At 28.1% G+C, this 15939-nt stretch overlaps 2 protein-coding genes across 2 annotated transcripts in view; one reads left to right on the forward strand and one right to left on the reverse strand.

The window, feature by feature from the left end:
- LOC127173174 (nidogen-1) overlaps positions 1-5308 on the reverse strand; it is a 43763-nt gene extending 38455 nt beyond the window's left edge. The window contains exon 1 of the mRNA XM_051122869.1: positions 402-5308. Within this exon, the coding sequence (XP_050978826.1) occupies positions 402-590 (189 nt within the window). The 5' untranslated portion in view covers positions 591-5308. The remainder of the gene's footprint in view (positions 1-401) is intronic.
- Positions 5309-6906: 1598 nt separating this feature from the next.
- gpr137bb (G protein-coupled receptor 137Bb) overlaps positions 6907-15939 on the forward strand; it is a 9436-nt gene continuing 403 nt past the window's right edge. The window contains exons 1-7 of the mRNA XM_051122870.1: positions 6907-7417; positions 11119-11168; positions 11253-11475; positions 12774-12923; positions 13010-13138; positions 13234-13355; positions 14679-15939. The exon at positions 14679-15939 is cut by the window's right edge and continues 403 nt beyond it. Of these exons, the coding sequence (XP_050978827.1) occupies positions 7007-7417; positions 11119-11168; positions 11253-11475; positions 12774-12923; positions 13010-13138; positions 13234-13355; positions 14679-14787 (1194 nt within the window). The 5' untranslated portion in view covers positions 6907-7006 and the 3' untranslated portion in view covers positions 14788-15939. The remainder of the gene's footprint in view (positions 7418-11118; positions 11169-11252; positions 11476-12773; positions 12924-13009; positions 13139-13233; positions 13356-14678) is intronic.

Raw genomic sequence — 15939 nt, forward strand, 5'->3', positions numbered from 1 at the left:
GGAGAAAGAGGGGGAGGAAGACATCTTATATGCACTGTTATTTTCTCTTCTTTGGTCAATATGAGGTAAAATAATTCAGCAAATATCCAAATTTCATCACCAATAAGATCCTTATAGTAATGCACGTTTCCTTTTGGAACTATTGAGCATAATTTATACGATTTCAATTCATTCATTTATTCAAATTTCGTTTAGAAATAATAAAAAAAAGTTTAGAAATAATCTACTACAAATAAACAGAACATATTATATTAAGTTATTTTATTTAAGATAATCTGACCATTTAAACATCATCTTTGGAAATATTAAGGAAAAACGCGTTATAATCATGTAAAAAAAAAAACAAAACTAGAAAAACAACAAAGGGAAAAACTTGCTATGAATTTGGTAGAGTGACTCACGTAAATTTTGTCGAACTTTCCTTTGAAGAAGAGCAGCGTTTGCTCCAGCTCGAGTTCTTTAACCGAATCGGTTCCAGATTCCAGAATCTTGTCGCCAAACTCGATCCCATAATCGAAGAGCTGCTCCCGGTTCAGACACTGGACCGACACCAGCAGAGCCAGAAGCCCAACACTGCGCAGAAGAACCATTATAAACCCCTAGAAACTCCACATATATGTGCGTTTATTGTCCGATGAGTCCGTCAAAGCTCCGGTCAGAAGTAACGGTGATGAACTCTGGAGGTGTGAGAGAAGTTCATGAAGGGCGGAGTTCATTGAGGAGGTGGAGGAGCCTCGGAATCATTTACATTACTGCAGATTTGAACCCCCTGGAGGACGGCAACAAAAGGTAGGGTGGGGTGCTTTTAAGTACCCATACTAAAGTCATTTAATAATGGATATTTTCTACGTTTGAAAGTCTGTCAGAGCGCGTATTTTCCTCTGGCGCCAAAAATCGCGTTTGCCTGAGGGGTAACCATAGCAACAGCGGACTCTACGTGCACAAGAATAAAAACTGAGCATTTATTATTTAATATGAATGTATATTTCAAAACTAACCTTACATAAACTTAAGTTTTCTGTCAAGAATGTCGAACGTTTCGCGACAAAAAGCGTACGATTAAAATGTGCTGGATTTAAAAGTCTGTCAGAGCGCGTATTTTCAATCTGGCGCCAAAAATCGTGTTAGCCTGAGGCGTAACCATAGCAACAGCGACTTTCGTTACAAAAATACAACTCTACCTCGACAAAAATAAGAACTATGAGCCTTTTTTATTTAGTATGAATTTATATTTTAAAACTAACGTTACATAAACTTAAGTTTTCTGTCAAGAATCAATGTTGAACGTTTTGCGACAAAAAGCGTACAATTAAAATGTGCTGGTTTTAAAAGTCTGTCAGAGCGCATATTTTCATCTGGCGCCAAAAATCGCGTTTGCCTGAGGGGTAACCATAGCAACAGCGGACTCTACGTGGACAAGAATAAAAACTGAGCATTTATTATTTAGTATGAATGTATATTTCAAAAATAACGTTACATAAACTTAAGTTACTGTCTAAAACTGTCGAACGTTTCTCAACGAACAGTGTACGATTAAAATGTGCTGGTTTTAAAAGTCTGTCAGAGCGCGTATTTTCATCTGGCGCCAAAAATCGCGTTAGCCTGAGGCGTAACCATAGCAACAGCGACTTTAGTCACAAAAATACAACTCTGCATCGACAAAAATAAGAACTATGAGCATTTATTATTTAGTGTATATATATTTTAAAACTAACGTTGCAAAAAGTTTTCTGTCAAGAATGTTGAACGTTTCACGACAAAAAGCGTACGACTAAAATGTGCTGGATTTAAAAGTCTGTCAGAGAGGTTATTTTCATCTGGCGCCAAAATCGCGTTCGCCTGAGAAGTAACCACAGCAACAGCGACTTTAGTTATGAAAATAGGACTCTACGTCGACAAAAATAAGAACTATGAGGCTTTATTATTTAGTTTGAATGTATATTTAAAACTAACGTTACAAAAACGTAAGTTTTCTGTCTAAAACTGTCGAACGTTTCGCAACAAAAAGCGTACGATTAAAATGTGCTGGATTTAAAAGTCTGTCAGAGCGCGTATTTTCATCTGGCGCCAAAAGCGCGTTCGCTGAGGCGTAACCATAGCAACAGCGACTTTAGTTACAAAAATACAACTCTGCATCGACAAAAAATAAGAACTATGAGCCTTTTTTATGTAGTATGAATGTATATTTCAAAACTAACGTTACATAAACTTAAGTTTTCTGTCTAAAACCGTCGAAAGTTTCGCAACAAAAAGCGTACGATTGAAATGTGCTGGTTTTAAAAGTCTGTCAGAGAGGTTATTTTCATCTGGCGCCAAAATCGTGTTCGCCTGAGAAGTAAGTAACCACAGCAACAGCGACTTTAGTTATGAAAATAGGACTCTACGTCGACAAAAATAAGAACTATGAGGCTTTATTATTTAGTTTGAATGTATATTTAAAACTAACGTTACATAAACGTAAGTTTTCTGTCTAAAACTGTCGAACGTTTTGCGACAAACAGCCTACTGTTAAAATATGTGCTGGATTTGTTCGAATATCACAAGTATCCATAGTAAAGTAGTTTATTAAACATAAAGGACATTTACTACGTTTTTACCTCAATCTGACTTAAGTCCCGTGGCGCGGTAACCATAGCAACACCGCACTCTTTTGGCGCTTTTTCTTAGGAAACTCCGGCAATATATTGCAAAAAAAGAGCTGTCGCCTTTTATCACTGTACTATTAAATATATATTTCACAACTACATAAAAATCTACAAACAGGACTCATCAAAGTCTGTGAGGAACGCTTTGCGACAAAAAAACAGCCTACTGTTGTTCAAATACTATAAAATATAACATTTTAAGTATACCTACACTAAATTGGTTTAATTGTACATTTAAGTGACATGTTCAACTTTTTAAATAGTTTCAGAAAAGTACAAGTGCATCAGAGAATGTTTTACTGCTTGTATAGCAAGTGGTAACCATAGCAATAGCGACTTAAGTTACAAAAATGTGACTCTAAGTTACTTCAACAAAAACAAGAATTATGGCCATTTATCACTTCACTAGAAATTAACATTTCAAAACTACATAAACTTAAAGTCTTCTTTCTACGAGTCTTTAACAACGGATAATCGAAGACTGTCGAATGTTTTGCAACAAAAACAGCTACTGTTAAAATATGTGCTGGATATGTTTGAATATCTTAAGTACTGTTAATAAAGTGGTTTAATTAAACGTATAAGTGACATTCTCTGTTTTTAGAAAATTGCATCAAAACGCATACTTGAATCTGCAGGGTAACCATAGCAACAGCGCGCTACTTCAGCGCATTTTGTTACGAAACTCGGATAATATTGCAAAAATAAGAGTTGTCGCCATTTATCACTGTACTACTAATATATATTTCACAACTACATAAACTTAAGTCTTCTGTCTACGAGTCTTTAACAACGAATATTTGAAGACTGTCGAACGTTTTGCGACAAAAACAGCCCACTGTTAAAATATGTGCTGGATTTGTTTGAATATCATCAGTACCTGTACTAAAGTGTTTTAATTCAATGTATAAATGACATTTTCTGCGTTTTTAGAAAATTTACAAGTGCGCCAAAATGCATACTCAAATCTACGTGGTAACCATAGCAACAGCGCGCTTCTTTACTTTTTTTTTTATATTAGTAACTTGGATAATATTGCAAAAAAAAGGGCTATCACCATTAATTACTGTACTATTAATATATATATTTCACAACTACATAAAAATTAACTTATGTGTCTACAAACAGACTCATTCACGACAAAAAAAATGTTGTTTAAATATGGGCCGGATTACGTATACCATACTAAATGGGTTTAATTGTACATTTAAGTGACATTTACTAAAAGTTTCAAAAAAGTGTGTCAGAGAATGTTTTATCGCAAGTGGTAACCATAGCAACAGCGCGCTCCTCGAACGCTTTTAATTACGAAAATCGTACTCTACTTTTACAAAACACAACTGTCGTCATTTAACGCTTCACTATGCATTTATATTCCACAACTACATACAAATACATTTCAGTGCTCTGTCTACAATAGATTCATGGCAGACTGTAACAGAAAGTGACAAATAAATAGAATCCAGTTTGTAAAATATACAATTCTATATCATTTGTACTGGATTTTACTGCTGCTTTAAACTATATTGATGAGAACACAAAAAGCTCTGTCCACCCCACCCCGGTCCAGATGTGAACCGCCTCTGCCTGGGGCTTCAGTTAAGAGCCGGGGTCCCTCAGGGGTCAGTGTACTTCTGAAGGCTCCTACGATGACACAAGCACATAATCACTTTACAATCTTAAGTCATTAAGTAACTACTCTTGGTTGCAAACAAACTTTCAGAACCCCAGTCAGACTGGTATTTAAGCTAAAATTGACTTTTGATGAATCCTTATCAGTTTCCATGTGCGTATTTCATGTATATTTTACAACTGTGATTGCAGAGTTCTGAAAATCATTTCTAGTGGACTATTTGATACGATCCAGTTCTGCAAAGCTCTGTCGTGTGTTTTTCAGCACAGGTACAATTCTGTTTCACAACCACACATCTGCAGACAAATGAGAGAGACAGGAGAGGAATGTCCTGTTTAGTCACTTATTCTGTAAAACAACTAGTTTTCAGCAGCTTGTACTGAGGTAAAGCTTCAATAACTGCTCTAACGCTGCATTCCAGCTGTAACATCTGCGTTTACTAACAGTTATTGATCTGTTCACAGATCAGTCGTCCAGATCTCCACTGTTGGCAGCCTCTCAACAACATGAAACAAGATAGTAGAGCTTTTTTTTTTTTTGAGGTTTGAAGCAGCAGAATTTTTCACATTTTATTATCGCCCTCTGGTGGTGACGTGCGATATTATTAAACCAATAACATGAGATAACTATGCTAAGTAATTTGATGATGGAAAATAATTTAAACCATAGTCAATTCTTCACCCCAAAACAAAATTAAATAAATAATATTTGGCATAAAGAAAATGAAATGTGTTTTAGGACTATCACAATAGTCATTAATCTCATTATGTAGTGCAACAAAAATACTGATGTTTACCAAAGTTTTATATTATTTGTACCGTATTTGTATTGCCTTTGTGCTGATTTCAATAAATCGACTACAGTAATGTAAAAATTACTATTACAGTAATTAGGAAAATGTGAATACATATTTTGAGAGGCAGATTTGCTTAATTGACACAAAAATGTCACAAATATCTTATTGGTCCTAAAAACAATTTCCATATAAAAATGATAAAAATTGTTTTTCTTTTCTGTAATCTTTTTTTTATTTTTTTTTTTTGGGTTTAAATATAATTAATAAATAATTTAAAAAATAATATAATAAATAATTTAAAAAAGTAGAAATTACATTCTATTCCTAAAGAGATACTGAGATGTAAATTTGAAGAATTAAAGGAAGAATTGACTTTATTAAAAAAAAAAAAAAAATGTTTTTAGAGTTTTTTTTTTTTTTTTTTTTTAATTACTTATGAAATCAATGCAAATTTTTTCACATACATTTTTGGTTATTTTAAAGTAAATATTTATTACTTTTAATTAATTTCATTATAAGCAGAATACCAATTCTATAATGCTACTGATGAATTAATTGTCCCTTAAAAAATTTAAATTAAATATTAAAAAATAAGTTTTGATTTTATAGTAAATTATTAGAATGACAAAGATAAATTAACAAACAATTTTAATATAGAAGAGTATTAATTCTGTAATTTTATTCATGAATTTTGAATGCTCTTAAAAGTAAATTTGTAAAATTACTATTTCATGTCTTAAATTTTATTTGTTTTGATTTTGAGGTAAATTAAGGTAGATTAATGTGAAAATAAATTAACATTTTTTTTAAAGTATCAATTACATTTCAATTACAGGGGACATAAAAGAATTAAAAAATTAAATTTAAATTAAAATTTAAAGAACATAAAGAATTAAATTTAGAATCTGCTTAATTGTCATGAAAATGTCACAATTTAAAACATCTGAATGGTCCTTAAAAAAAAATCTATATTTTTAAAAGTTTTTATTTTAAAGTAAATTATTAGAATGACAAAAAAATAAATTAACAAGTAATTGTATTAGTTTGTAATAAATTATTAGAATATCAGTTTTATAACTGTATTCGTAAATTCTAAATGCTCTTAAAAATGAATTTGTAAAAAGGATTGTTTAAGTCTCAACTTTTCTTTGTTTTGATTTTAAGGTAAATTATGAATTAACATGTAACAGGTACAATTCAAAATATCTTACTGATATTTTTTAAATTTTAAAAAAATATATAAGTTTTTAAATTTTAATGTAAATTATTAGAATGACCAAATAAATTAACATAATTTAAATTAATAAATTGTATAATTAAAAGAGTATTTTGAGGTAAATTATGAGATTAATGTGAAGATAATTAAACACTTTTTTTAAACAAAAAAGTATAAATTACATTCTATTCCTATAGAGATATAAATCTAAAGAATTAAATAAAGAATAATTGTATTCATTTTTAATTAATTTTATTATTAGAAAAGTCTCAATTCTATTAATTCTATTTATACATATAAAAAATACATTTTTAAAATAATTTAAGTGTTTTTGTTTTGATTTTGAGGTGAATTATGACACTGATGTGACAGTAAATTAATAATTTTAAAAAGCATTAATTCAATTTTAACACATTTATCAATTCTTAATGCTCTTTTAAAAATGACTTTTTTTATTTTAATTTTAGAGTGAAGTATGAGATGGAAATTTAAAAAAACGTCAATTCCATTCTATTTCTGAAGAGAGATGAACCTGAACCCCTCCTCCCCCCTCTCTCTCTCCTCACACCCCACAGCCAATCAGCTTCTCCGGATGCTGATCACATGCTCCATCCTTTCTGCACGCTGCAGCCGCTCTCTCTCTCTCTCTCTCTCTCTCTCTCCTCACGACCGCAGACGGAGCAGACGGTGAACCGCTGGGGTTTGATGGAAAGGTAATGACAGACGCCGACAGCAGCAGACGAACCGGCGGCATGGAGCATCCTTCCCAGGGAACATCCGGGGCGAACGCCTCCCTTTCTCCTCCGACGCTCAGCCCCGCCATCCCTCCCTACGTCAAGCTGGGCCTGACGGTCGCCTACACCGTCTTCTACTCGGTGCTGTTCGCCTTCATCTACGCTCAGCTGTGGCTGGTGCTGCGTTACCGGCACAAGCGCTTCAGCTACCAGACGGCGTTCCTGTTCCTGTGTCTGCTGTGGGCGGCTCTGCGCGCGCTGCTCTTCTCCTTCTACTTCAGGGACTGCGTGACGGCCAACGCGCTCGGACCCTTCGCTTTTTGGCTGCTCTACTGCTTCCCCGTCTGCCTGCAGTTCTTCACCCTCAGCCTCATGAACCTCTACTGCGCTCAGGTGAGCAAACGACAGACGAAACCAGATCTGGGCAGTCCTAAATCAAACGCGAAACAAAAACTATAAATATAAAATGGGAATATTATGATTCCCAAATGTAAAATAAATTTTAAAACAAAAGCTAAAACTAAAAATTAAATCATAAAAAAAAGTACAAATTTAAAATAAAAACATAAAAACCCTAAAAATGACATAAACAAAATAAAATTAAATAAAAATGAAATAAAACACTTACTATAAATAAATAAAAATTAAAATAAAGTCAAAAATAATGATGATTCTAAATAGGATAAAATAATATATTATATATAATTATTAATAAAAATGTACAATTAAAAAATATATTTTTAAACTTACAATAAATTACTACAAGGAATAAAATCACGGAAATATAAAATAAAATAAATTCATTTAAAATGTAAATAAAACAATTACTAAAAATTATTAAAATGTAAACTTATAAGTCAGTAATAATGATGATGATGATGATTCTAAATAGTATAAAATAATATATTTAATATAAATATTTTTAAAATTACAATAAGTTACTACAAGAAATAAAAGCATGGAAATATAAAATTAAAATAAATACATTTAAAAAAAAAAGAAAAAACAATTACTAAAAATAAGTGAATAATAATGATGATGATGATTCTAAATAAGATGAAATAATAGGATAAACCCTAAATTAAATTATACTTTATTGTGCCTAAAAGGTTTACGAAAATCTATTAAATAATTAATTGAAAAAAATTTAATTAAAATAAACTATTTTAAAATAAAAACTTATTTTAAAAACACAAAAAAATAAACAATAAAAAGTAAACTCAGAATAATTGATAATTTATGATTCCCAAAAGAATCAAATCAAAATGAAAATAAAATTGATAAAAAATAAATAAATAATTTACAAAATAAAAATTTAACGAAAATAAAACACTATCAATTATTTAAATTTTAATGTAAAAATTTAATTAATAGTTTATTGTGCCCATATTGTTAATGAAAAGCTAATAGTAACATCATAAAAATGTAAAATTAAAATAACAGAAAATCTAAATAAACCATTAAATCATAAAACTGCAAAATAAACTACAAAATAATTATAATAATTATAAACTAAAAATCATTAAATCATAATGTAAAATTAAAATAAATGATTTGAAAATAAAACACTAAAAATTAAATCATAAAAATGTAAAAAATAAATAAATAAAATAAAAAGTTTCTATATCAGTAGAATGTTAATTAATAATTAATTAATCAAAATCCTAAAAAAAAATTGTGCTCTAAAGGCTGATGAAAAGCTTTAGTAACTACTTAGTGACACATTAAAATTTAAAAAATACATTTGAACCACTAAAATTAATATAAAACACTACAATTAATATAGCATAATTAATATAAATCAGTGTAAAATAACAATAAATTATTTTCAAATAATAACAAGAGAAATAAAACACTAAAAATTATTTAAATCATGAAAATGTCAAATTAAAATCATAAATAATTTTCAAATAAAAATTAAAGTCTAAAAATGACATCTAAGGTAAAGTGGGTATTATTAATTAGATTATAATAAAAATAAAGGAATTCTTTATTTTAAAATGCCTACAGCTACCAATATGATTCCCTTTAACTGTCCACTAGTTAGACATTATTCCTATAGAAGTTGTTCTAATAAATATTATACACTTGGAAAACTCCCGAACTGAAATATACATTATTATTTTTAGACATCTGTATGATTTTGTTTGGCTAGGAGTGTATTTTAAGGAGCACGACTGACGGTACAGACAGACTCCTGCTGCTGTATAATCGGTGGCTTCTGCTCGTGTTGGCACACGTGTGACCTACATTGAGTGTGGATCTGCGTCATGTATTGATGACGTGGAGTGTGCAGTGAAGTACAGTCACGGTCAAGTACAGTGATGACGTCTCATATGAGCTCTAGCGGAGCGACGCGGTGAATCCGGACGTCTGATACTGAATCCAGCCCCACAGCAGAGTCTCCGTTCATTAATTAAACAGGAGAGACGTCTGTGCTCATAAACCTGCCGTTTATGGTCTTTAATTAGTTCTGCTTGGCAAATCAATAATAATGATGATAATCGATCAGGCATCTTTTGACAGGGTTTCTTCAAAGCCAAGTCAAAGCACTCTCCTAACCTCCTTAAATATGAGTTATTAAAATTATGTTTTACCTTCTAAATAAAATTCAAATTAATAAACGTATCACTTTAAAATAAATTTAAAAATAAAAAAATGAAAAATTAATTTTACAATAAAAACATAAACCCCCTTAAAAATAAATCATAAAAATGTTAAATACAAATAACAATTAATATTAAATGAATAAACCAGAAATAAATGTTTCGCTTTAAAATAAAATAAAAACATAAAAAAAAAAAAAAAAAATTTGTTTTAAAATAACAACATTAAACCCCTTAAAATTACATCATAAAAATGTTAAATAAATTTTAAAATAACAACATATAAATCCAAAAAATAAAAAAGTCATATTAATTTAAAAAGAAAAAATTAAATAAAACACTTACTTAAAATTAATAAACCAGAAATAAATGTATCGCTTTAAAATAAAATAAAAACATAAAAAAAAAAAAAATGAAAAATTTGTTTTAAAATAACAACATTAAACCCCTTAAAATTACACCATAAAAATGTTAAATAAATTTTAAAATAACAACATATAAATCCAAAAAATAAAAAAGTCATATTAATTTAAAAAGAAAAAATTAAATAAAACACTTACTTAAAATTAATAAACCAGAAATGAACGTATCATTTTAAAACAAATTTAAAAATAAGAATAATAATTAAAAACTTTTAAAATAAAAACATAAAACCCCTTAAAATTAAATCATAAAAATGTTAAATAAAAACCCTAAAAATTAAATATAAATTATTAAATTAATTTTAAAAGAAATGAAAAAAAAACAAAAACTCGGTTAATTAAATTAGTTAAATTAAAACAAAATATAAACAACTAAAAATTTAGTCATAACAAATGTACAATTATTTGTAAAATACAAACATAAATTAGAAAAAATAAATGTCATATTGATTTAAAAAGACATATTTAAATAAAACACTTACTTTAAATAAATCAGAAATAAATGTATTATTTTAAAATAAATTAAAAAGACCAATTTTAAAATAAAAACATAAAACCCCTTCAAATTAAATCATAAAAATCTTAAATACGTTTTAAAATAAGGAAAATTAAAATGAATAAATCAAAGTTAAATTAAAAAACAAAATATAAACTAAAAATTAAATCATAAAAAATGTAAAATAATTTTTAAAATAAAAACATATAAACTCCAAAAAGAAAAAGAAAATGTCATATTAATTTAAAAAGAAAAATGCAAATAAAACACTTAAAAATGGTAACAAATACATAACATGTATAGAGAAGTAATAGAAAAGTCATTAACTGCCATCAGAGAACTGTGAAACAGGCAATACAAATAATAATAAAAAATAAATAAAATAATTAAAAATATATATATATATTAATTTAAAATCTTAAGGGGACTTCAAAAAATGTAAATAAATAAATTTTTAAAAATAAAAATATTAATAATAAAAAGAGTGTCAGGCTGATGATTTAGTGTTTAATTTGTGGTGGTTGGTAAGTCAATAATAATGCTGATTAATCATGTTGTTTGTTTTAACAGGTTTTCTTCAAGGCGAAGTCGAAGTATTCTCCTCACCTCCTGAAATATAAGTGAGTGATTATGCTCATATTTCACCTTCTCTCAGTAAAAAAGTCTTGTCATGGTGCTCATCATGTCCCATCGTGCGTCTGCAGGTTTCCTCTGTATCTGCTGTTTGTGGGCGTGAGTTTGCTGTTCCTGCTGGTGAATCTGACGTGTGCTCTGCTGGTGAAGATGAGCGACGCTCAGGTCAAGACCGTGGTTCTGGTGCGCGTCGCCATCAACGACTCGCTCTTCGTCCTCTGCGCCGTCTCGCTGTCCGTCTGCCTCTACAAGGTGGCCAAGATGTCGCTCGCCAGCATCTACCTGGAGTCCAAGGTAAGAAACGCATCCTGATCACGTCACATTACATGACGCTGCATTTCAACACAAATCCTGTCATCATTTACTCACCTTCTTTATGTGACAAAATGACGATTTCCCAAACTGGGTTGATGAAAAAATAGTAAACCATTAAATTGTTAATATGTAAATTTGTATTTAATAATTATAACATAGTAGTATTATTTGTATGATAATTTTAATAGAGAAAATCGAAATAAAGCACTAAAAGTTAAATCATAAAAACGTAAAATTAAAACAAATAATTGTATTTAATAATAATACTATTTTAATAATCCTTTTAATAAAAACAATAAAAAAAATTAAATAATAAAAATTAAAACTAAATAATAATAATAATAATACTACAGTAATAATTTTAATTCCTTTTAATAGAAATGATAAAAAAGAATAAATAATAAAAATTAAAACAAATATTTGCTTATAATAATAATATTGTATTTTTGTACTTTTATTGTAAATAATTATAAAACAATAATTTAAATAAAAACAAATAAAAACTAATTCTTAAAAATGTAAAATTAATAATATTTAATAATAATATAGTAATACTTTTATTATAACAATTTTAATGAAAACAATAAAAACAAACATTTCAGTAAAAATTAAACTATAAAAATAAACACTCACTAAAAAAATAAATTACTAAATTATTAAAATTGTAAAAGTGAAACAAACAATTGTATTCAATAATAAGAAGATTATGGCTATAATATTAATACATCTAATCTAACTAATTTGAATAAAAACAATATAATGAAACATTTACTGAAAACGAATTAAATCACAAAAAATACAAAATTAAAATAATACCCCAAACAAAACATTAAAAAAATAATTTTATAAAACAATCAAAATAAAACAGTTAGTAAAAATTACATAATAAAAATGTCAATAAATAAACTATAAATTAAAATAAATCATTAAAATGTAATAAAATGAATAGATCATAGAAAAAAATAATTAAAATGTAAAAACGTAAAATTAATATTAACATAAATTTAATATTTTTCAAAAATGGAATATTTAACATATATATATATATATATATATAAATAAACAATATATAGTGTTTTATATAAATTTTGATATTTTAAAATTACAATTTAAAACATATTAAATTTATATTATTATTTAGGATTTTTTTTAATGATCTATTCATTTTATTATATTTTTATGATAGATATAGATATACAATCAAACGTGGTTGATCTGACAAGTAAGTGTGTGAATGTGTGTTTTACCCTGATGGATGTTTGGTGTGTTTTTGTCAGGGTACGTCGGTGTGTCAGGTGACGCTGATCGGGCTGATGGTGATTCTCCTGTACGCGTCGCGCGCCTGTTATAATCTAGTGGTTCTGGCTCTGACCAACATAGAGAGCATAAACTCGTTCGATTACGACTGGTATAACGTGTCGGATCAGGTGGGCGTCACACACTCGTCTCGTCTCATCTCATGAGTCGCTGGCGCTAAATCAGGAATAAATACGTTCTTCCTGTGGTTCTGCAGGCGGATCTGCGCTCCAGTCTGGGCGACGCGGGTTACGTGGTGTTCGGTGTGATTCTGTTCGTGTGGGAGCTGCTGCCCACATCTCTGGTGGTTTTCTTCTTCCGGGTGCGAAAACCGGCCCAGGACCGGGTGAGCTGGAGCGGATCTGATGAGTGTTTACAGTATAGAGAGGATCCGTTCCTCAGCTCATCTGACTGATCTGTGTGTTTTCTGCTGTTTTCTAGAGCGGCTCTGCCATTCCCAGCCACGTCTTCTCAAACCGACCGTATTTCTTCGACAATCCCAGACGATACGACAGCGACGACGATTTAGCCTGGGCTTCCCATCCGGTGACCACCTCAACCAGGTAAAACCACCACTGCTGCTACTGTTAACCAAAATAAAATAAAACATCAATATAAGATGAAAAACTTCAACTTACAAAAAAATTATAACAAATATTGCCAAATATGTGCCATGTTCAAATACTAAAATGACTAAAACTGAAATAAAAAAACTAAAGATAGATAGAAATATATTTTAAAGATTAATTGAAAAAAAATTCAAATGATTAAATAAATATAATAAAATTACTAAATCCAAAATAAAAACTAACTAAAGATAGATAGAAATATATTTTAAAAATTAATTAAAAAAAAAAAATTAATGATTAAATAAATACAAAAAAATTACTAAATCCAAAATACAAATCAACTAAAGACAGATAGATAGAAATATATATTTTTAAAAATAATAATAATAAGGTAAATTAAAATGATTAATAAATACAATAAAAAATTAAAATAAAAATTAAAAATGTATTTATAAAATAATTGAAAAAGCAAATTCTAATTATTAATAAATACAATAAAATTAAAATAAAAAACTAACTAAAGATAGATAGAAATATACTTTAAAAAATAATTTAAAAAGCAAATTCAAAAGATTAATTAAACACAATAAAATTACTAAAAATAAAACCAACAAAAATTAACTAAAGATAGACAAAAATATATAAAAAAAATAATAATAAATAAAATGTAAATTATTAATAAATACAATAAAATGACTAAAAAAAAAAAACTAAAAAACTAAAAACTAAGAATAGACAAATGTATTTAAAAAGCAATTAAAAAAAGCAAATTCTACTTATTAATAAATGGAATAAATTAAAACCACAAAAAAATAGATAGATAAAGGTATCCTAAAAATTGTATTTTAAAAATTAATAAAAAAAAACTAATTCAAATGATTACTAAATACAATAAATCTACCAAAACTGAACTAAAATAAAAATATACGAAAATACAATAAAAAGAAATGATTCATAAATACAAAAATGTATATAAAATTTTATATAAATATTACTAAAATAATACTGTGTTCCCCACATCAAACATGTGATATAACAATGAATTTGAAGAGAATTAAAAATTATGCAGCTTAACATTATAGAAATGTGCTACAGTAAATCCATATTTCTCATATCATAGTTAATACTTTGTTACACTACATTAATAATAATGGGTCATAATATCATTAAAAAAGTAATATGAGATCTTTTAGAATTTTTCAAGCATTTTCTTTAATACTATAAATATAAAAACAATTTAAATGTATAATTTTATTTTAGCAACTTGAGGAGGTTAAATTTATACGAGCTGATTTCAGCTGATTTTCCTGTGTTCAGTCTGTCGACGGACGGCTTTGACTGGAGCAGCCGCAGCAGCAGCTTCCTGGTCCATCTGGGAGGAGACGAGCCGCGGTCGTCATTGGCAACGGCGGGACTGAACCGTTAACGAGGCAACCGACGCTAAAGATGTAAAAGACAAACGCACTGCACTTTAAACCACCGACGCATCGCCACACACACGAGCAACACGTCACACGCACGACGCACCACAAGTGTGAGTCGCCATGGCAACTGACTCCAGAGCAGTGCGCATCGCCATAGCGACCGCGGTCAGAGTGATAAAGGTTCTAAACGAGGCTGTGTTCAGAATGTCGTACTAACATACTGCATACTACTACTACTGCAATACAAAGTAGTACACTATACGTCAGTACACTGCATGTTGACTTAAGCAAGTGGCATCCAGTTTATCACCTCAGAAATGGTTATTTAACATTTTTCAGTCTAATTTGGAATAAAATGTTGACAGTCTGATCAAATAGGAAGTAAAAAAAAAGTTATACAATATGTTGAGTGCATTGCATTGTTTATTTATATTTGTATACATTTTATTTTATTAGAATTTTTCATTTATTTATATATTTTATTTCATTTGTATTTTCATATTTGTATTCATTCTTATTTTATTTATTTGCATTTATTTTATTTATTTTACTTCTTAATTGCCTTTTTATTTATTTGTTTGTTTTTGTTCTTTTGTTTGTATTAATGACCATTTTAAATTGTAATGTTATTTTATTTTTAAACAATTTATTAGATTTTTAAAATTAATTTTACTTTATATATTTGTTTTTTTTATTTAATTTTATTTACATTTGTATTTTGTATTTTTATTTGCATTTATTTTAATTTTTAGTTGTAATTCAATTTTTTTTAAACAGTTTATTTGACTATTATTTTTAACTCATATTATTATTTTATATTTCACTTTTTGTATTTACGATAGTTTTTAATTGTAATTTTATTTTTAAACAATTTATTTTAATTTTTATTTGTAATTATTATTATTTATTTGATTTTATTTTTATTTGTATTTTAATTTGTATTTTAGTTTTCAATTGTATTTTGTTATTTTTAAGCATTTTTATTTCATCTTATTTTTAATTATTATTATTTAATTATTTATATAATGTTAGTTTATAATAAGTTTATTTTATTTTTTATTTGTATTTTTTATTTGCATTTAACTATTAATTGCATTCTATGCATTTTATTTTTATTTGTTTTTGTATTTTTAATTTGTATTTTAGTTTTAATT

The sequence above is a fragment of the Labeo rohita genome, chromosome 11 (assembly GCF_022985175.1).
Source record: "Labeo rohita strain BAU-BD-2019 chromosome 11, IGBB_LRoh.1.0, whole genome shotgun sequence".
NCBI classification, from domain to species: domain Eukaryota; kingdom Metazoa; phylum Chordata; class Actinopteri; order Cypriniformes; family Cyprinidae; genus Labeo; species Labeo rohita.